Raw genomic sequence first — 21,988 nt, 5'->3', positions numbered from 1 at the left:
GCATTTGTGAGGAGTACATCCTGTGAATATCTGTGTATGTCTGACAGCGTGCATCTGCGGTGGGGCGGGCAGCAATACTATTCTCTGCTGGCAGTCCTGAGCCAAAAAGCTATAAAGGACAAAACACTTGGTGTCATTAGAGTCACACACCTGTGAAACAAGGTGTCATTAACAAGAAACAAAGACTTGAACGCAAAGGTGGATTTGGAAGGACTGTGAAAATCTGCCTCGGGAGAGTGTTTTGAAAATGAGTAGGGAAAAAAATTGGTATATTTCGAAACGGATGGGAAAATAAATCATGGGAACAGAGACAACCCAGCTGGTGCAAGCCTTTACACACAGCCAAGGTGCTCTCAGCATTGCTGACAGAGATGATGAGGTGCTTTAAATTCCTTTTACAAACCTCTCCGTGTCTGTCCAGCCCTAGGATGAAATTAGGGCCACCTGGTTTCAAACCCATACTGAATGGAAAGGCTGCTTTGAAACTTAGCTGAAAGGGAAGGTGGGACATTCCCAATAAAACCAGAGCCTGGGCTGCACCTGCAGGTATCCTAACTTATCTCCCTGTTTTCTCCTCTGCCCTCCTCCCTTGTTCTTCTTCAAAGGTTGAAAAAAATGAGGACGGGGACCAAAAGATCGAGCAAGATGGCATCAAACCAGAAGATAAAGCTCACAAGGCAGCCACCAAAATCCAGGCCAGCTTCCGCGGACACATAACAAGGAAAAAGCTCAAGGGGGAGAAGAAGGGAGATGCCCCGGCGTCTGAGGCTGATGCCACCGACAAGAAGGAGGAAGGCCCTGCTGGCGGAGCGGCCGAGAACAAAGAGAGCGAGGCTCCCACTGCCACAGAAGCAGCCGCCGCTGACAGTGCCCAGCTGGAGGAGGGCAGCAAGGACAGCAGCGCGCCAGCGGAGGAGAAAAAAGGGGATGGAGCCGCCGACACGGGCTCAGAGCAGCCAGCCCCACAGGCTGCCACTCCTGCTGCCTCCTCGGAGGAGAAGCCCGCTGCTGCCGCCGAAACGGAAAGTGCCACTAAAGCTTCCACTGATAACTCGCCGTCCTTGAAGGCTGACGAAGCCCAAGACAAAGAGGAGCCTAAACAAGCCGATGTGCCTGCTGCTGACACCACTGCCACCACCACCCCTGCCGCAGAGGATGCTACTGCCAAGGCAACAGCGCAACCCCAAATGGAGACAGTGGAGAGCAGCCAAACCGAAGAGAAGACAGGTGAGTGAACGCCTTGCTGGGGAGTGGGTCAGTCCAGAAATTGATGCCTCCTTTGGGGTCTTGGGGGCACATCCAAGATTGGCCAGCGAGAGCTGGTGCCGGGGTTAGACTGAGGGTTAACAAGGGAATCCGCTTGCTGGGTTTTAGGGGTGGGGGGAGTTGCATGTTCTTGCTTAACACCCTCTTCCCTGCTTCCTGGCAGCTTTTGGAAATACTGCATCTCCTCTCAAGGCTCCTATTTCCTCTAGGTGGAGGTGCGACCAAGCCCTTTTTTCCATGTTGGCGGAGAGTGTCAGCCAGCTGGAAGGCTTGGAGGAGAAAGCGAGCTCCCCAACCTCTGCATATGCTAAAGAGGGCGATAAACCTTCCCAGTCACACCAGCACAGGCAGCTCCAGTGGGGCAACAAAACAGCCTGGGCTGATACCAGCTCTGGAGGCTGCCAGCTTGAGCTGAAAATCCCACAAGACAAAGCACTCACATACTGCATAAGGCCATTTAGCCTTGCTGGTGGAACGGTCAAGAGGGAGTCTTTTTTCCATTTTCTTGTGAATGGATGAGATTCCTGGTACAACCATGTTCTAGTCAGGAACATCTGGTTACCAGCATTGCTTATAATTTCATCCACACCAATACTTCTAGCCTCTGTACTTGGAGTAGCCCATGACAGCCACACTTGCATGAAGATTTTAGACTTGTCAGCCAGGTCAGACCCACATGGTAACAAGAGGATCAGGTAGGGAAGGGGAAGATTAAAGGCCCTGGCAGCTCAGTGAGTGAGGACAGAAGAGAGGGTTGAATGCAAACAGTCGCGCTTGACTGAGTACGGCTCTGCTTAGTTAGTACCCCTGGGAAGAGGTGAAAAGTTTTGAGAAGCAAAAGTGAGCATTTTTGACAGAGGCATAGTGTTTACAAAACATAAAGAATACCTGCTTTTGAATTGTGATACTGAGCTGGGTAGAAAATGCATCAAAGACCTGAGGATATTTTTGCTCTTGTTCTTTACCTTCCATACGTTATCAAAGAAAGAGAACATAAACCAAAATAGGTAACATCAGAGGTAAGCACCACATGAAACTCGAATCAATCAAGAGGCAGTGCCAAGCATAACTGGCCTCCACAGTCATGAGACATTCAGTTGTACAAGGCGTTCTGCATTCATTATCTTGCTGGGGCAAAAATGTGGCATATCACCTTGATATTCATAAACAGCCTGATGTAAATGTTACAGAACCTCAGCATCCAGTCCTGCATTTACTGATGTTTCTCTGTCATTGCCATTTGGTCCACTACTTCTCTTCCACAAATTACAATTCCCACTCTCTAATTAGACTTCCAAGCTTCATAGCTAACTCAGGGCTTCAGGTGACTCTGTTCCTGCTCAACAGAGTAGACAGATAGGAAAGGACAGATACCCAAAAGGACAGATAAGCACTGGGAGAGGACCTCATGCAGAACATTTGTGATTTAAGGTATGGACAAGGGGAGCAGACTTCAAGAGCGTGAGTCTAAACTGAATGTACACAACAACAAAGGGTTGCTGTTTTTACCTCCTTTCATTTAAACATTTCTAGAGATAAGCCTTGAAATTGTCCAAGTTGGCTTTTTGTTGTCCAGGTCTCTAGCCCTTTGTTCTTACTTTGTGTGATGAGTTGAGTGGCAAAGTAAATGTCATGTGATTTGTGAAATCTGATGTGGTATGTTGCATGCTGTACTTGCGTTGTTTTTATACTTGGGCAAAGGTATAAACATCAATGGCAAAAATAGGACAGAGTGAATCAGTGTTTTGGGGTCCTCTGTACACAGGATGACGAGTGCTAATTAACTCTTATTTAAGACTTGATATGCCTTATTCCTAAACAGGAATAGTGATTCTGCTTTGAATTAGCATTCTGTTTTTATTCAGATTGATCTGCTCTAATGGATAGAGGTAGGAAATGCATAGTAGCAGTTCTAGCAGTACCTGTTTTGAGTAACCGGTCATCAAATAATGGTTTATTTCTATGCAGTATTCTAAATTCTAAATTATTTGCAGATTTCTTCCCCATGCTCTTGTTGGCTTTAACATCATTTAAAGTGACCAACCATTCATGGCCACATCATCTGAAGTGGCCATTTAAATGCATGATTTAATATGCATTTGCACATGATACTATTACTTATGTAAATATCTAGCCAACAGAGTAAGCTGGAAAAATCTACAATCAAATATATATTTTAAAAAGAGTTTTCAGTAATTGTTTGAGTGTTCAAGACCAGTATATGCATCTATTTATACTTATTCAATATGCATGCAGGAATACTCAAGCTTACCAATGTTTGCAGAAAGCAAACATGGAAGGTGTGTGGCCACAGTCAAATGGATAGTCTCTTTAAAATGTTAATGAATATAGATTTTTTTTCTAAATTCTCATTCCAGTATGATATCAGCGTTCCAGTCACAAACTGGAACAGCTGGCTAAGTGCCCCCAGAGCCATCCAAGAAATACATGCAAAAAAGATTAAACAGGCCTTCTTGTCCATCTCTCTGAGGATGCTGGGTTGTGTTCTGCAATACACTCTATAGCACAATGTCTAGAACAGTAAGAAGCTGCTTTCTGCTTAAAGAATATTACACAAAAGAGCATCATTACAGTATAAAAGTTCCTGACAAAAAGCCTGTTTTCTTGTTCCAATCGTCATCCTATTCCTCCCTCTCATCTCTTTAAACCTCTCTGTTTCTCTCTTGGTACTTACTCTTTCGATAGACTTAAAGATATTTGCCATGTCTTGACCTTTCTCCTAGTCATCCCCCAGCAAACGCAGCACTGGTGGTTGCTGGCACAGCTGCGATGGTCATTCATGAAAGAGGGAGGGCTACCAAACATCTGCCACTCCAGTACTCCTCCAGCCTGAGGACAGATCCTCTTTCAGCTTCATCAGTCCTCTTCTCCCAGAAGTCATCCCCTTGGCTTTCAAAGGTCATCTCTTATCGTTTCTGTGATCGAAGACTGGCACAGTAGTATGCAGTGTCAGGCTGCCAAAAATAAATCAAATTGGCTCCTAGCCAGTGTCATCGGTTGGCTGGTTGCCATGGCATGCTTAACTGCTACTACCATGAGGCGTGCCGACCGTATACTTCTGTGCGGTGATGTTCGTCTGCCTTGAATTTTACTACAGTGGCTGTATTGTGTTATCTGCGGATAACTTCCCTGGTGCAAACACAAGAAAGCGGCAAGGTCATTTCATTTATATCCAGAAGAGATTTTTGCCTTCATCTATGGGCAGGACAAAAAAGACAGGGAGAGGGGAAAGGAATAACTAACTAGATAGAGAGGAGTGTAAGAGTTTTAATGCTTAATATTCAATGTTTCTGGAGTCAGGGAGAGGCGGGATGATTCTTCATACCAGTGGCTAATTCCTCTGACAGCCCTCAGCAATTCTTCTTATTCAGTTCCACATACTCTACCTGTCTGTTGGTAATGGCTTAGGAAATGGCTTCAAACAACTGTCCTGTATTCAGTCTTAGTTGATCTGGAACCCCCAGGATTCCCAGTTGTACAGAAGGGCAGTTTCTAAGCAATCTTTAAGGTATCAAAAAAGTAGGTGGAAAAAGTAGATGGATCCAACCTGGGTAAGGCACGAAATGAGTCAGTGGGATTTGTTCAGCAGCAGAGGGATTGATGTAAGAAGAACAATCTTTTCGTTCTCTTCACATCTTTTGGTGGGTGACTTGCCTGCCAAAAAAGTGTTCTTTTATCTGAGCATCCTTGCCAAGACTTATGTTTACAGGCCTTCTTTTTATGATCCAACTTTTGCCTCTTTGGTGTTGGTATTATGCTTAGAGAGGCTCCCTTAGAAGCCAACCTACTCAACAGGACAAAATTCAAAAGTAGTAGGAGGGAATTTATACATTACATATGGATGAGGAGGTGAGACTTATTCTAATCTAGGTTGCATTGGCATAAATCCGAACAGTCTCCATCAAAGTTACTGGAAAGAGTCTACATCAGTGCAGCTTTGAAGTGAGCTCAGCATCCAGCACAGCGGAGTATAGAAAAAAGATGGGCTGCTGTGTGTCTTACAGGGAGGACAGGAGGTGAATGCCGCACAATGTTAGATCTCTCTGTACTTTCCCAGGTTTTTGAGTCCCACCTCCAAATTTGGCTAGCTCTCACATCAAAAACTCTCAGATTGTCAAGTAAGAATACGAAAAAACCCAGAAATGTGAAAGAGTAAATTGTGCCGAAGGAAACAAATGGATCTTCTTTTGTTGGGAAATGGAAGAATGCTTTCTCCTGCTTGATGAAATAGCTTTACAATGGAGCAGTTTCACAGCTGAAATGAAAAATCATCCAGATGACAACTGCTTTGCGTGTAAGTGGGCCAGCAGTTCCCCCAGGGCCCTGTATCCTGCGAGCAAGGAGCACTGGGAGGCACCATCTTCTCTTCACTTCCTCGGGGGGACCAAGACCCTACGGATCCTTTTTAATGTTCTAGAGTTGAATCGGTTATTTGTTTTCAGTTCAATCAGCGTATTGATGGAAGGACAATATTTGCTGCACCTAGGGAGCGCTGGCTCTATAAAGATTTGGAAGGGGAGACTGTCTATTGTCATGTACCAGCTAGAAGGTACAGCCTGTGCTACGCAAGAGGATTGCAGTTGTATAACTGGAATTTTAGTCTTGGCCCATGGGTAGCTGGCATGAGGCAGAACACCCTCAGCGCCGTTCCTGTTTCAGAGGAGCTTATCTCTGCTGCTACACCTGGCAGCCGAGGAGAGCACTGCAAATACAGTAGTCTTCCCATGATTGCCCCAGAGGGAACAACTCTAAGCAAGCGTGCCAGCATTTTCTTGTCTGTAGTACTACTCCAGCAATGAAGTAAGAACATAAATGCAATTTAGGTTACCTGCAACATGATGAAAGTTGTCGAAGTGTGTGTCTAGTCCTCAGTTGCCCTGGAATTTTTAATCTTTGCATTGTGTCTGCATGGGTATAAGCATTGCACATGTATTTCACAGCCTGCTTTGCATTGGTGCAAATAGCCATGTGAAGGGCAAGGTGAGGAAAGTGGAATGTCACAATTTTCCAGAGAACAGGAAACCTACACACCATCTGCTAGTGTAGGATTTCCTCCTCTGTTGCAGTGAAATATTGCCTCTGGTCCCACGTGTGCCTCAGGTCTGCTATTTTCTAATGAAACGCAGCTTGCGCCGTATAGGTGGGAACTGCGCTAGTGGGCTAGAAGCAGGACCTCTTTTAATGAAATCTCAGGTGGCACTAAGCATATCTACTGACGGCAAGGTGTGGGCTGACTCTGGAAGGGGCTCTCGAAGAGAGCAGGTTAACCACTGGTTTGCACCAAGGAGATACCAGTTCTGTTAGGATCTCAGTAAGAAATGCATGGACACTCCAGGCTGGTTATCTGGTTTATTTTGTGAAGGATGGAAATTATAGGAAAGGTGGCAGCAGTCTTTCATCCCTTCTGATGTTGGGAACCACAACTGTTGCAGTATCGGCCAAGACCCTCCTCGTTGATCATGGCACGCTGCACAGGAGAGTTTGGCCAGCCTCACTCTGCTTCACGTCTTTATAATATTCTTCCAAACCGAACAAAGCTGTCAGTCTTGAACCTGTACAGTACTAAACTTTCTAGATGGTATGCCAAAGTCCACTGAGAGCATCACCCTCTTAGACATCTCCATAGGCAGGAGCTCTTACAAGCAGTACATACAGGTGGTATTGTTTAAGGCAGTGCATTCTAATGTCACGATATGTGCTCTTGTTGTATAGTGGTTGCTTAAGCTAACACACGGCTCTCTACAGCCAAGGTTGATGGTTAAACTCCACATCGATTTTGCTCAAAATCACTGTCTCCGTATTACAATGTTTTCCACAGTGGCCCACTGCAGCTGCACTCAGATCATCTTCAGAAAATGCTCAGAAATCCGCACATGGCAGGAAAGCTTTCTGCCATAAATGATAACCAAATTTTCTGCTGAGAAGGGCTCGGATAGCAGGCCAGTGGACAGAAGACGGACAATGAAATTTAAGTGACAGCTATTTGCTGTAGCTGCCAGAGTGCTCTGCACCACCGCCAGTGTCATCTCTTTACGCCAGGATCAAGTAGGCTGAATTTTTCGGATAGATATAAGCTTGCGGAGTATCAGCTGGGATTTACAGCTCCAAGGAGCAGTACTTTAAAGGTATCAGTGCTGTCTCTGTGGTACAGAGAACTGCCATATGCAGGGGGAAGGGACTGGGAAAGTTCACCAGGTCAGCATGATCAGATTAGTTAGACATTCCTTGAGAGCTGTGTAATAGGTGCATTAATACTGGATTATCAGTGGCAGTGCAGTGATCACTTCCAGTCTCTGTGGCAACTCCAGGGACTCTGGCAAGGTGAAGTTGTACTCCCAAGGGTCCGTGCAAATAACTGGTAGAAGAACATAGAAATTACCAAGCCAAGTCAGACCTAACATCCATTTATAGTACTTGTCGCAGTGGCTAGCACCAAATACTGCTGTGACTACTAGGACTCATCCCTATCCTCTGCTGCCTCGGGTTTGGTTTAACAGTTAAAGCATGATGCATTATCTCTTTTGATGCTAATTATAAATGTGTCTCTATGTGGCATGAAAATATATACACGCAATATCACAATATCACAGTATCTGATTGACTCTAAACAGTTTCCCCAACTCCAACCAGCTGTACAATGGCTGGAAATTTCAGCAATGAATTGGCCACCATTGCCTTAAATATCTTTCTGTACTCGTGTTTTGTCACAGAAAGAGCAAAAGTTTCTGATAGCCCTACTTTATGCCATTGATTATTGTGTATAGCATCATATAGTATGCACATACGCACAGAGGGCATAGTACCATAGCCCTTGCTGTTCATCTCTTTCCTGAAGAAAACACAAGCAATGCTTTCAATTGCTTTTTTTATTAAATGATTCCCACGCTTTTTAGCATCTTTGTTGCTTTTTTTGCACTCCATTTAAATCTGCTAATGTCCTTTATGAGATGGGGTGACAAACACTGTACGCATTAGTCCAGAAAAGGCTATACTTGTATAGATATATTTCCAGAAAGGCATTATTTCTTCTGTTTTGCTCCTCATCCTAGTCCTTATGCACACCAACATTTTTGCTTTTTGAAGAGAGCTATCCAATGAGCACTCATGACTACAATGACGTCCAGCTCCGTTGTGGACTTGGGAGTTCTCCTCTTTGTAAAGGCACTGCACAAATATGTTATTCAGCCATATGATGGTCTGTGAGATTGGGCAGTGGCCAAGAGAACCAAAGAAAATATAGGCAGTGACAGGAGGCTTACAAGTCAAACCACTGACATTAGCTCAGTGGGACAGGTTCCACCTCCAGTTCTGGACCTCCAGTAGACCTGTGAAAGACCAACTTAGGCAAGCTCAATTTGAACAGGTCTCTAGCCGTGATATATTTCTCAAGACTACATTCATGCTGCGAGCTTGACTTAAAGGAGGGCTTCCTCATTCCCTAGCTTTCCTCTCTGTTGATGTTGAATATCTTTCAGGCAGAAAACAGAGGAGACACTTAATAATAATGTATTATTATGTATAATATATAATGTATATATTATGTATATATAAACTGAATGATGGAGAATGCTGCTATTGTGTGCGTAACTGCTCTCTGAAGGGCCCTGTGGTCTGGTTTTGCAGGTTACTAGAACTGTGACTTTCTTACTTCTGTATTCCCTGCTAAAAGCTCCCTTTGCATATCCTTTAGCTCTAGTGGCCTTTACCATATAAAGAGCCTTCTCTTTATCATGACCAAATGTGAATGTGATTTGTGGAAATGTTTATTTTTTCTTTCTGTGCCCTTAGCTACATCACTGTCAGCACGGGACTGGAACAGAGCTGAAAATCTCAGCTGAGGTCCTGGCAGCCAGGAGTCCATGTTGGACACCTGCCCTTTGCAGGGCTGCAGAGCAGTCAGGAAAAGAACTATGGAAACCTGGACAGGGCCCAGAGGTGTAAAAGAAAATGCTCTTCTCCTAATGACAGGAAGAGTGAGACTCAAGCCTTCATGTAAATAAATCTTAGATAAAGGTCATAAAGTTGTAATTATCCAGTGTTCAAAGGACCACACACTTTCCAGCTGTACCTTGAGGCAACAGCAAATGAGTCCTCTTTTCATTATGAAAGAAAGCAGAAGGTGGAAGACATTATTCAACCTCTCCATCTTCCTTCAGTAAAACACAGTAATTAGGAATGCTAGTAATGATAACCGGACATTACCTGTAACCTACAGGGCTTAATGAAGAAGAAAATCTCTCTGACATTTGGAAGAGCATCCAAATCCCAATGCTAAGGTGGTGCAGTGCTGCAGAACAATAGCTGACAATGCATTGCATGTACAGGGAAAGGGATGGGAGAGCAGGAGGGAGAGCTGTGACCAGTCTGCAGGAGCATTCCCCAGTGCTGCTGACTTTGGCAGAACCATCTTAGGAGCTGTGAAAAATGTTTCAAAGACCTTACTGGATAACTGTTGGAAGATGGAATAAAGTAAAAGTAATTTAAAGCTGGGGAAAGTACTTCTAAAAACCCCTTTGCTGTTCTTAAAGGCTTTGGGCACCCATTGGTTTGGAAATGACACAAGCCTCTAAGAGGGAGGTGTGAATGTAAGCTTGTGTGGACTAAGTCCATAACTGCCTAGGTTTTAGATGAGTATAGGACTCCATAACCTCACTGGGTGTGGGCTTAGAAATGAAAGAATATGTATTCTAGCTTAGACACCCTGTGTTACCTATCCCAAAATTTCTCTTCCAAGCTCTCTTCTTCCTCCTTCCTGCCTCCCATCTTCTTCAGCCTGTTTGGAAGCAACGCTCACCAGCTGTAGCTGCAGCTACAGGGCTGAAATCTAAGCCTTACTAACTTACGTAAGGCTAGGTTTTCACCTGTGATTTCAGCATCAGTGTCATAAGCACTAAGTTCAGAGTAACCTTCAGTCATCAGTACTGAAACAAGGGATATACCACAGGAGATCAAGCCCTGCAGCACTTCCGAAAGACGTGCAAGTTATAGAATCACAGAATAGTTTGGGTTTGGAAGGGACCTTTAAAGGCCATATAGTCCAAGCCCCCTGCAATGAGCAGGGACATCTTCAACCAGATCGGGTTGCTCAGAGCCCCGTCCAACCTGACCTGGAATGTTTCCAGGGGTGGGGCATCTACCACCTCTCTGGGCAACCTGTGCCAGTCTTTCACCATCCTCACCGTGAAACATTTCTGCCTTACATCTACTCTAAATCTGCCCTCTTTTAGTTTAAAGTCGCTACCCCTTGTCCTATCGCTACAAGCCCTGCTAAAAAGTCTGTCCCCATCTTTCTCATAAGCCCACTTTAAGTACTGAAAGGCTGCGATAAGGTCTCCCTGGAGCCTTCTCTTCTCCAGGCTGAACAACCCCAACTCTCGCAGCCTGTCCTCACAGGAGAGGTGTTCCATCCCTGTGATCAGTTTTGTGACCTCCTCTGGACCCGCTCCAACAGGTCCATGTCTTTGCTGTGCTGAGGGCTCCAGAGCTGGTCGCAGGAATCCAGGTGGGGTCTCACGAGAGCAGAGTAGAGAGGCAGGATCACCTCCCTCGACCTGCTGGCCACGCTGCTTTGGATGCAGCCCAGGATACGGTTGGCCTTCTGGGCTGCGAGCACACGTTGCCGGCTCACGTCCAGCTTTTCATCCACCAGCACCCCCAAGGCCTTCTTGGCAGGGCTGCTCTCATCCCCCAGCCTGTATTGATTGAGTTGAAGAAGTCTGTAGTCTTAATCTTAGATCTGCTCACAAATGGTCTGTATGCTTCTTCCCCCGGGAGGGACTCGGTGCAATATTGTAACATCGATCTTCTGCTTTCCGTTTTGGTCAGAAGGGATGGAAATCCTCCGCATTCGCAGGGTCTGATCAGAGCGCTATTCTGAGGTTATCTTCAGTAGAGCAGCTATAATTTACTTCGTCTGCATTCAGAGTCCCTTATTCAACTGGTAGACCAGGGATCCAGATGGTGAAAGCACAGCGACAGGAAGTAACTTCATTGCCAAATGGTGAGCAGGCATGACTGTCACCTAGACCTCCTAACCCTGCACCGCAGCTGCTCCGTCCTGCACCGTCCCATGGTAGAGCTCCTAGTTCAGCATGGACATTCAGGGTGCTGCAGGTTTTCAGGTCAGTGGGACTGGTGGGTGTTTGAGAGATCCTTCAGCAGTGTAAACAGCTTTGGCGCATGCCTTTAAGCTTATCTTTGGGGGTGAAGGTATGCTTTGCACAAACCCACCCCAGCACTACTGCCAAGCCTTCGTTGGGAGACTTATCAGTGTGGCTAAACGCGGTGCCAGGCACAGGGACTGAACTTGACCTCTTGACCATGACACAACCTCTCCCAAACACACCTGAGGGCGAGCAGGAAGGCAGGGGGAAGAAATGGCAGCACCGCTGCTGAGCAGCACCACTTCTCTGGATGAACGGCAGACTTCAGTCTCAGGAGATGCTAACCCAGCACTGTTCACTGCACTCAATAGAGAGATGCAAAATGAGAAAGAAAACGTTTCTTTGTGCCTCAAGCTAGAAGTCTTCTTCATGGCTGGAGCCGAATGACTGCGAGAAAGATGGATGGAGTCACTGATTTTTACATCGGGGAGCGAGGAGAAAATTCCAGCCGTTCCTAACTGATGTAGCATGGAACTATTTCTCATCCTCGTTTCTAGCAAAACACATACACATGTTTCTACCAAACAGAGGAGTCAAACCTAGTTGCAGTTCAAACCACCTCCATGCAGAGCTTCTCAGTCCTGCTGGGCTATATTTTTTCTGTGAAACTCTTTTTTTTCATCAAAGAAACCTTTCATTTGTCAAAACCAAATATAATGTACTAGTACCAGGAATGATGGGATTTGTAGATTAAAGTAGTAAGAGAAACATTTGCCTGCTTTTAGAGTAGCTAGCACGTGAATGTCAAGTACTCCCTGAAGGGGACAGAAGACAAGATGGGCCCTTGCCTTATCCTCGGAAGCTGAAATCCAGTGAGCTTTGCAAGCAAGCCATAAATAATAAATTATTTATTGTTTGCTGGAGCCAGGATGTGGAGTTTGGTCTCCCCCATTCCAGATGAGTGCCCTCACCAGCGGTCTACAGAGTCAATGTTTTCTTCTGGCCCAATGAATATTTAATGATTTCTGGAAGTGGAACAGCTCCAGCAGGAGAAGTAGAGTAAGAGAGATGTGTTCATCCATGTGGATATCTCACAATATTGTTCTGCAACCAGCAGGCAAGACTTGAACCAAAAACTTTTACAGTGAATAAAATCAACTGGCAGACCAGGGGAGACAACATGAGCATGAAACGGTGGAGTGCCACTTCCTATGCCTCAGTGCAATTTCAGAGCAATTTCAGAACGGCTCAGGCCTGGTGGGTTCCTGCTTCAGATAAGGCCCTCTTCTGTGACAGCTGCTGTCAAAATGATGGTGCCCAAGCCAAAAGTATGGGCTGCTCCACCTTGGCTAAAAACTTACAAACTCTGCAGGTGTGAGCTGTGGCAACTCACAGCATCTGTGGACCTGTGCGGAGCTGAGCTTCACAGCAGACTCTGGCTACGCATGAGATGGTGGAGCAACTGCTACTACTTGGCCCCCACAGCACCAAGGCAGGGCCACCTTTGGCTGGCAGTGTTAGCAAGGAGACGGCCACAGCAGTGCTGAAATGTCCTTTGATGAGGGAGAGAAGCCTTGCCAGTGTAGGCTAGTTCAGCAAAGGGCTGTCTTAGCACCCTGTAAGGCTGCTTTTTTCCACCATAGTGGGCAGTACTGAGGAGCTTTGTCTCTGCCATTGAGAACTCAGACATACCTGCTGCTCTGGCATGTTAGGTGGTGCAACCTGGCCTCGTGCCACCACGGCACGGCCAGCTGTGCACAGGGCATGGGGCTGCCTCACTGTGACCCTACGAGGTCTCCCCAACATTTGCAGCTGCTCGGCCGGGTGCCCTCATGTCAAGGCCAAATTCATTACCCACCTGATTGAATTGTTATTGTGAAAAGCCAGTTAAACCGAGATGGCTACTGTGGGACAGCCACACGGCTTCTCTTGGCGCAGCGCTCAGAAAGTTCAGAGGCTGGAAAGTCCCTCACAAACGGTGAGAAGGTTGGGCGTTTAAAAAAAAAAAAAAAAAATCCCAGGTTTGGATTAAAATCAGTATTACTGATGCTAGCTGCTGCCGCCTTCATAGGGAAGACTGCTGCTGGCACCGAGAACGCTCGAGGAAGGTTTTCCAAGCAGCTCCCTCTTCCCTTCCTGCTGTGCAGCTCAGCTCTCTGCAAACGGGCAGCGCCAAGCGCTGGGCTGCCCTACGCCGTCCTTCGCCCCAGGGCCGAGCGCTTGCTGGGCAAGCATCACCGCTCCTCTGGTCACAGCGGTTTCTTGGTGTGGAAGAGGTGACCATGCAGTCCGACCTCCAACCGTAAGTCAAGCTGTGGCTTTTCGCCTCCCAGCCCTTAGGCTTTCTCATGGGCACCCAAGGGACGAGGCATCAGGCCGAGTTGAATCTGGCCTTTGCAGTATGAGCTGGGGAAGGTGTCCAGCTGCCCGCCCAGTTTTGCAGGACGGGTGCTGTGACTCCTGATCTTCCCATCCCTGGAGGGCTGTGATTAAGCAGTCCCAGACAGGGGCTTTTGGGCAGAGGGGAAGGTTTCTCTGCACCAGCAGTTTCTCAAAGTGGGGATTTCCCCACAAGTGCTCATAGTTTAAAATGCCTCCTCCTACGTCTGGGCTGTCATAACGGGTGTGGTGACCTCCTGCTGTTAAAACACGAAGCAAAGGCTCCCAGGACTTCAGTGGGTGCGGCACTAAGCCTGAACTGCTTCCTGCTGTGTTTCAGTGCCCATTCTGCACAAAACACACTGGGGTCCTACGTGTGTGCACACCAGCTGTGCGTATGGGAGATATTAGTAATATCTTCTATGCAAAGAGCCGGTGTTGTTGATGTTGCAACTGCTGGGGTCAGTTATGAACAAGATGGCTGTGGAAGGCCTGACAACAGGCACTTAATTCATTTTAGCATCCAATTTGCAGAGCCTTGGTGTATGATGATGGACAGAAACAAACTAATGATCTCTAAATGAAATTTCTGCTTCATTTAAACACAACATTGGGAGGATGGTAAAGGGAAGAAAAAGAGACATTTTATATCCTCTCCTTGATTGCAATTCCCTGCCTTCAGCTAGATCAATATCATTTCTGCTGGAGATGGAGGCTGCCTCCGGTTTCCATGGCAATCTGGTTGTTGGAGGCTTGCAGGCTCCATGAATCCCCAATTTATCAGCCTTCTAGGCTTTAATAACGGAGACCAGCAGTCAGGCAGCTTATGAATGGCACATGTCTTTTGGGCTGGGGGAAGGGAGGCAGGAGTGTGGTTTGTAGTAAGGGCTGCAGCAATTTTTTTTCCTGCCACCGACAGCTGAAGGGGGAGGAGTACGATGGGAGGAGTGGTGCATTAATTCTGGATGCACTGAAGGAATTTCTAGACCTTTTTGCTGCAATTACGGAAGATTTCCTCCTCTGGCCTCTTCTTCCCTGGCCAGCTTTGCTGGGGCAGGGGAGGAGAGCCGCCTCACAGCCAGTCCTGCGTGATGAGGTGGGAGCTGTAGATGGAGAACGCAGAGGCTCTAGGACTCTGCACGTTTCCTTCCTCTCCTTACCCCTCTTTATTTCAGGATCAGCAGTGCGTGAATGCCAGCAGCCTGCCACAGTTTTGGGTTCGTTTTTATCCCCCTACTGATCCTACCACAGTTGCCAGGCTGAGCAGCGGAGCTGTAAGATGGGCAGACCTCTGAGAATCTGATCTGTCTATCAAACTTCTGTCACTTGCTGTGCCGTTCTCTGGGCATCTGCCAGGCCTCTCCAAACCCAAACCTCCATCCCCAAAGTGCTGTAAGCTTCACTCCCTGAATTAATTGCTTTGCTGGAAATGTCCTGGCTGTACAAGAATCACTGTCAGTCACTTCAGTAAGGCTGCATTTTGCTCACTTGGCCATGATCTACTCAGGATATTTCCGTTTGTTCTTATCTTTCCTCTGGTTTCTCCCCTATGATCTCACAGGGCAGCTACCCTAAAGAGGCTAAAGAATAAATGGAGATGTCTTATCAAGACCTTGTTCTTCTGTACCTTTACATGCCCTCTGTTTCTAAACCATCCTCTGGAACTTAACCCAGCAAGGGGGAAAAGGTGGGTGACACAAAAGAATACTGTTGCATGAGATGGGGACATCCTCTTTTCATAGAATCATAGAATAGTTTGGGGTTGGAAGGGACCTTTAAAGGTCATCTAGTCCAAGCCCCCCTTGCAATGAGCAGGGACATCTTCAACTAGATCAGGTTGCTCAGAGCCCCATCCAACCTGACCTGGAATGTTCCCAGGGATGGGGCATCTACCACCTCTCTGGGCAACATGTGCCAGTGTTTCACCACCCTCACTGTGAAAAATTTCTTCCTTTTTTTCTAGTCTAAATCTGCCCTCTTTTAGTTTAAAACCATTACCCCTTGTCCTATCGCTGCAGGCCCTGCTAAAAAGTCTGTCCCCATCTTTCTCATAAGCCCCCTTTAAGTACCGAAAGGCCGCAATAAGGTCTCCCCAGAGCCTTCTCTTCTCCAGGCTGAAGAACCCCGACTCTCTCAGCCTGTCCTCATAGGAGAGGTGTTCCATCCCCCTGATCATTTTTGTGGCCCTCGTCTGGACCCGCTCCAACAGGTCGATGTCTTTGCTGTGCTGAGGGCTCCAGAGCTGGATGCAGGACTGCAGGTGGGGTCTCACCAGAGCAGAGTAGAGAGGCAGGATCACCTCCCTCGACCTGCTGGCCACGCTGCTTTGGATGCAGCCCAGGAATGCATATGCTAAGAGCAGCTGCCAACTGTTACATTCCACAGCTGGAAGCAAGTAAAAACCTCTATATTCAAGCTGTTCAAATCACAAGGTATGTAAGGAATTAAAAAAAATAGCCTTTCTGGTCTGCAGGACCTGTGTGAAATCAACAGAGGCAAGGGAGTAGAAAAGTAAAGAACAACTTGTGGATTATTTCTTCTTAGGTTTTCCTCAGGTGAAGTAATGAATGCCTTTCTTCTACTTGCCTTCCCAAGTTGGCTGTGGGGTGGGGTGTTATTGCTGAGATTGCTGCACCTCCAGCTTTGGACTGAAATTAGGACTTTGTAGAATTTCAGAAATCACAGGACCAAGACATCACACCTGTGAAAGTGCTGCTGTGTGCAGAGTGGCTGGCTGAGATGCTGGAATGAAGAGCCAAGGTGACTCAGCCTCCTGGGTACGCCACAGGCTTTTGTGTGACCACAGCCCAGTTCTTCATACTTTGCTCACTCTAAAATGCAGATAAAAGCCTGCCTTTGCTTTCTTCACTGAGATGCCACAAGGGTAAAATACCTCCATGACTGTGAGTTAGGCCATTGTTGTGGTGATGAAGACCAGGTAGATACTTAGGTTGCTGACCACCTTTGGCAATTTGGGAAGGTCACAATGGAGACAGCTCTTGATGTTCACAAAGGTCTGGTTTAATCATAAGTGTATGATCTGGATATTATATCTTTTTTTACCTCACGTATCTAGTATTATCTGGATATTGTATCTAAGAAGACCAGTACAGGACCTTGCTCGAATGTCAAGTAGTGGGTAATGAAGAACTGTGATCTGAGTGTCTGCAGAGACATCTTTGACTCTGGGTCACCCTTTCTGGGGAGATGGAGAGGCTGGTAGCTTGGAACCTCTCCAGAAGGGAGTCTTTCTGCTCCAGCAGGGTAACTGAGCCACTGATTGGGAATCAGGTCAGCTCTGTCCCCAGCTGATAGCTGGGGAGACCCTGCGCAAGTCACTTCCCATTTCTCCACTTCGGGCTCCCTGTCTGTAAAGACTAGGGAGCCTTGGTAGGAGTCTGTCAAGGTCAGCATCTTCGACACTGTTTGGCAGGAGGCCACTCAATACCGGTGCAAAACATCTGCCTCCAAGGCACCTTCATGCCAGAAGGGGTCTTTTACCTCCCCTTCAGCCACTGCACTACACAGCCTCCCCCTTGCCCACCACTTGCTGGTGCAACGAAGCATCCCCGCAGAAGCACCATGACAGGTCACACCGCTGCCGGGTGGGAGCACCCAGTCGTCCCTGGAGCTGCATTCGCTTGTAGCAGTGACGATGGCCAAGAGAGAGGCATTGTTAAAGGAGATCTCACTATCTGAAAACCTAACCACTCTGGTAGGCTTCTTCCAACCCTAGCCGGATTGCAATTGCCCAGTTATAGGTACTGTACGCAGGAAGTTTGGGCCGAAAGTGCTGGTAGTAGGCAAGAATAAACGTCCAGCCAGCAGTAGACAGGTCACTTGTGTCCACCTTCAGGCCTGGCTGCGTCCACAGGTGTGGGAAGGAAATGGCAGTGGAAGAAAGAAGGAGAGCCACTTCTTTCCCATTCTCCAGGAAGCAAAAATGTGCAAATTTGCTATATTTGCAAATATAGCTGTAACAGGGTTAACACCTCACAGTCACAAGGAACATCCTCCCTTTTCTCTCTCCACCCTCTTCCTCCACCACTCCCATCTCTCTGGAGACCTCACTGCTCCCTCCCGTCAGCCAAAGTTGGGGAGTTTCCATGGCAACCCGGCAGCTGGTGTCTAGACACTGTGAAAGATGCTTTGCAACGAGCTGCAAGCCTGACTCCCCTCGGCACCCCCTCCCCACTGCCGTGCACCCTGAGCATCTCTCCCACCACTCCCTCCCTTCCATCTACTGCACACATACATGCTGATGCAGGGCGGGATTTCCGTGGTGGTGCTGGGGGAAGAAAGGTGCGGGGCGGGAGGAGATGGGGACGAAATCCCCAAGCCAGTGGCTCTTCAGCCTGACAAAGCGCAAAGGCAGCTGGGGCGACAGAACTGGGGCTGGCTGTCCTCTGAGGATTTAGCAGGATCAGAAGAAGAGGCAGTCATCCAAGCTTGGACCAAAGACATCAGCCATGGGACTGGCAGAAGTTGTTTTTTTTCTCTCTGCTAGAGCAGCTGAGGTTGATGTACATGGTGCTGAAAGACAGATGAGGCGGTCCAGGAATAGGAGGCCCAGACTACCATGTATTGTGGCCGTATTCACCTTTTTAATTTTAACCTTAACAGATTTCTTTGCCTGCTTCTTTCCAGTCGTTACTGGGCAACTTCCTGGACCTACTGCTTGCAGTGGGAACATCCCTCCCCACCACCTTGTTGCTGGGTTTGCCAAGGGAATGCAGATCTCCCAGGTACCATGTGCCCACCAGGACCCCCAGAGCTCACAGGAACCGGGTGGTACCTTGGGTCCATATGTGGGGAGCGAGGGGTTGACCAGGGGTTTGGGAGAAATCATGCAAGTCGGTCCCCTGGACCAGACACAGCCACTCACCTGAAATACCCAATTTCTTCATTTCTCAGCATTTTGCTGGGCCAGCTTAAGTCTTCCGGTTTTCAGAAGCAGCAAGTGGGGAGGGCGTAGGATCTTAGCACTACGTATGATGCGTCACAGGGCTGACTGCAATGGGCTAACTTGGATCAGGAAGAGAACTGTATAAGCAACAGCTCTGAACCTGAAGTGCATCTCGTTTCAGCAGTCTCAGGCCTATCATCGTCTGCCTGGAATTGGCTTCTGGCTGGCTAGAAGGACAGATGGATTGGGACAGATGAATCAAGCTGTGAAGCCTGGATCCAAATCTGGATCCAAATGTCATTAAAACTAGGGGAGGCTCAGATTTTAAATAGGGCCTTCCAGTGATCCTTACCCTCCAAAAAATGTCTAAACAGACTCATCTCTGGGGCAGACAAGGTCTGCTCATAACAGGGCAGGAAAACCCAGATTAATATTTGCGAGCAAAGAGGAGACCAGACGAGGCACAGGTTTTCAGTTCCACCTCTGACCAAGCTGTAGTTGGCAGAGGACAGAGGGACAAAGGAGTGAGCGTGACAAATGCTAGAGAAGGAACAGTGGCCGAGTGGATTTGGGCAATACTGTAGCGTGAAGGCATGGGAGAATTCTAGCTGCACAATCAATATCAGCAATTATTATGCAAACAGTGAGAAAAACCCCTGCATCTGTAGTAGAATCCCAGAGTGTTTGTGCAATTTCTTCTCCCTTGGCATCGGCTGTGGTAATTTAAAGATCTGCAGTGGAACAGAAACAAAAAGAAAAACAAAACCCAAGCCACCAGCCACAAAAGAAATGAACAGCAGAGAGGTTGCTGCTACTATGGTCATAAGCTGATGTCTGCTCTGATTTAATTAATCTTGGCAAGTCAGACAGGAGCTGGGCAGGTCCCAAGAGACAGTGTTTTACCCGGAAATCCACTCAACCTAATTTCACTAATGTAGGGCAGTGGAGAGACTTGGAGAGGAGCCTGCGTGCTCAGCCGTTGGGGCACAGCATAGGCAAAGGCAGCTGGAAGTACCACCATCCAGCGAAACTGCTGCTTGTGTGCCTGCTTCAGCTTTACAGCAACCAGGGATGCATATGTTCGAGGCATTTGCTCCCTAGCAGAGCTCACAGACGTGAGTCTCACCCTTTCCAGGAAATAAATGGAGCGCTGAGGGGCAGGAGCTCTCTAAGACCTTGTTTCAGCAAGGATCTGTAGCTCACTTCCATATTGTTTCTCTTCCATGGGCAAGGCAGTTCCCTAGCAGGTACCGGTTCGAGCTGTAGGTATGAAGCATGTCTCTGACACAGGTCCTTCAGCTGGGAAGAAAACGCACTTCAGCCTCTCCCACCACACCGCTCTATCGCTTCGAGCAGTTCTGCAGTCACAGCTTAAGGTTTGAGGCTGCCCCAAAAATTTCTCAACTTGGCTGCCCCGTCCTGGATGCTAGATTGACGTGAGATTGGTGGCAGCTCAGCTCACAGATGCCTGTCTCTTTGGCAAAATTATCATCCCGTCCTGTAGGATGATTTGGACTGCAGCATAGATTTCAAAAGACTGAGACAAAAGACAAAGCTCCAAAACAAACTAAAATCTCAAAGCTGTGTCTGGAGGGGGACCACAGGACTGAAATAACCAGGAACAGGGCAAGTGATGACTGATGTGCATTAAAACAAGCGGATGATGATTGCAGACACAAACTAGGTGGTTTTTGTTGTGGGTTTTTTTAAGCTTTTTGACCTAGCCGTTCCTGCTTTATCCTTCAGGACTGATTTTTGGCCCCTCCTCAAGCTTCTTTTGCTTCATATTACAGCTCAGCCTCCCCTCCTGTTCCACTTCCTCCATGCATGCACATGCTGTGTTCTCATTTTGTGAGTTTGGGCCCTTCTTTTTGCTCTGTGGCTGGAATACTCTAGAACAAATGTGGATGTCTCCACCTTGGCTTGCTAAAGGTGCAGGCTGCATTTCCTCTTGTCCTAAAGTAGGCATCAAAATACATCAGGTTGACAGAGACCTAGAAATGTCATGTTTATTTTCACTAATTAGAAAGGAAGCAGAGGGTGAGAAGATCAGCTGGAGATGTCTTTGTGTAGATGTCTGGAGTTAGGTAAGAGGTCCATCCACTCCCACTTCAACTTTCCCATTTCATGATCTCTTCACGTGCGTCTCGGCGCTGCCAAGTCCATCTTAAGAAATAACTCACTGTGTCCTGCTTGTTCTCTCCCTTGCAAGTGGACACTCTGATCTTGCAGGAGGAGATCTCACAGTGCTGGCAAGTTCAGAAGGGAGGCAGCTTTAGACAGGTTGAAATTTGGCCACCCAGGATTAAATGCGTTTGTTCCTCAAGCAGAGGGCAGAACATTTTGCCTAAATGCCCTGAATTCTCACCTGCTTTTTTGTCACCTTTTACACCTATTCCAACAAACTGCAGAGTGAATGTAAAATGCCAAGGCTGTGCAGTTCTGTCTGTATAACTATATCTGTCCACTACAAACCAAGGGGTGTGACAGCCCAGGGTTCAAAGGAAGTGGGGAATCAAGACTTAATATTGGGTAAAAAGCAATGTAAGAAATATCCTCTCTGATGTGTGGAATCCCCAGGATAGCTATCTGCTAATCTCCCCAGGGATACCTTGCCCTCCTTTGCTGGGACACTGAAAACTAGGCTGGAGAAAACCCCAGAGAACATACTGCAGAAACAGCCTGCATCAAACAAACTGGTGAAGGGTGAGTCAGACAAACTGTCTCACCTCTCCTCGTGACTCAGAAACTGCTATTAACTGGCCCTGGTGTCAGTGGGGTTGTGCTGCATTGCTCCCATTGCACAGAGAGAATTTTCTTCTTTTCACTGCTGTGTTTTAGCAGTGCCACAGCTTGAACTATACTTTTTGCGCTGAATTTTTTATCCTTTGTGATGTTATTTCTTGCTAAAGTTCGTTACTGTGTAATAACACCAGGTTGCTTCTTTTCCCTCATCCCAAAGATCAATGAAACGCTGCTAAAGCTGCTAGGAAATAAGACACAACTTAGCAGGGTGTAGCAGTGCACAGGGTATTTCCCCTTACTGCTTCAACACCATGCAAGAAAATAGAGGGACAGCGGCTGCTGAATTTTCTGTGATAATTCCTATTCAAAAAGGTAGACCTCTTGTTTTCACCTGGGACATCCACAGTCATGAAAATTTGCTCTAGTTTGCCACGTGTCCAGCATTTGGTTTGCACGATTCCTCTCTGTTGACTTGAATATGTGGTGAAGTGACTTTAAATCCTTTCTCCTACTCCATGACCGCAGAGTCAGTTCAGGCTATTTCAGCCATGGCAGGAACCAGTGCAGT

General features: G+C 47.2%; 1 protein-coding gene across 1 annotated transcript in view; it reads left to right on the top strand.

The window, feature by feature from the left end:
- Positions 1 to 605: 605 nt before the first annotated feature.
- Positions 606 to 21,988, top strand: part of GAP43 (growth associated protein 43) — a gene marked incomplete at its 5' end in the record, with an annotated part of 25,322 nt that continues 3,939 nt past the window's right edge. Inside the window, one exon of the mRNA XM_010283870.1 lies at positions 606 to 1,227. Coding sequence (XP_010282172.1) covers positions 606 to 1,227 — 622 coding nt within the window. The remainder of the gene's footprint in view (positions 1,228 to 21,988) is intronic.

The sequence above is a fragment of the Phaethon lepturus genome, unplaced genomic scaffold (genome assembly GCF_000687285.1).
Source record: "Phaethon lepturus isolate BGI_N335 unplaced genomic scaffold, ASM68728v1 scaffold46853, whole genome shotgun sequence".
Lineage (NCBI taxonomy): Eukaryota > Metazoa > Chordata > Aves > Phaethontiformes > Phaethontidae > Phaethon > Phaethon lepturus.
The sequence above is the reverse complement of the archived record's forward strand: the minus strand, read 5'-3'. Positions and strand labels throughout refer to the sequence as shown.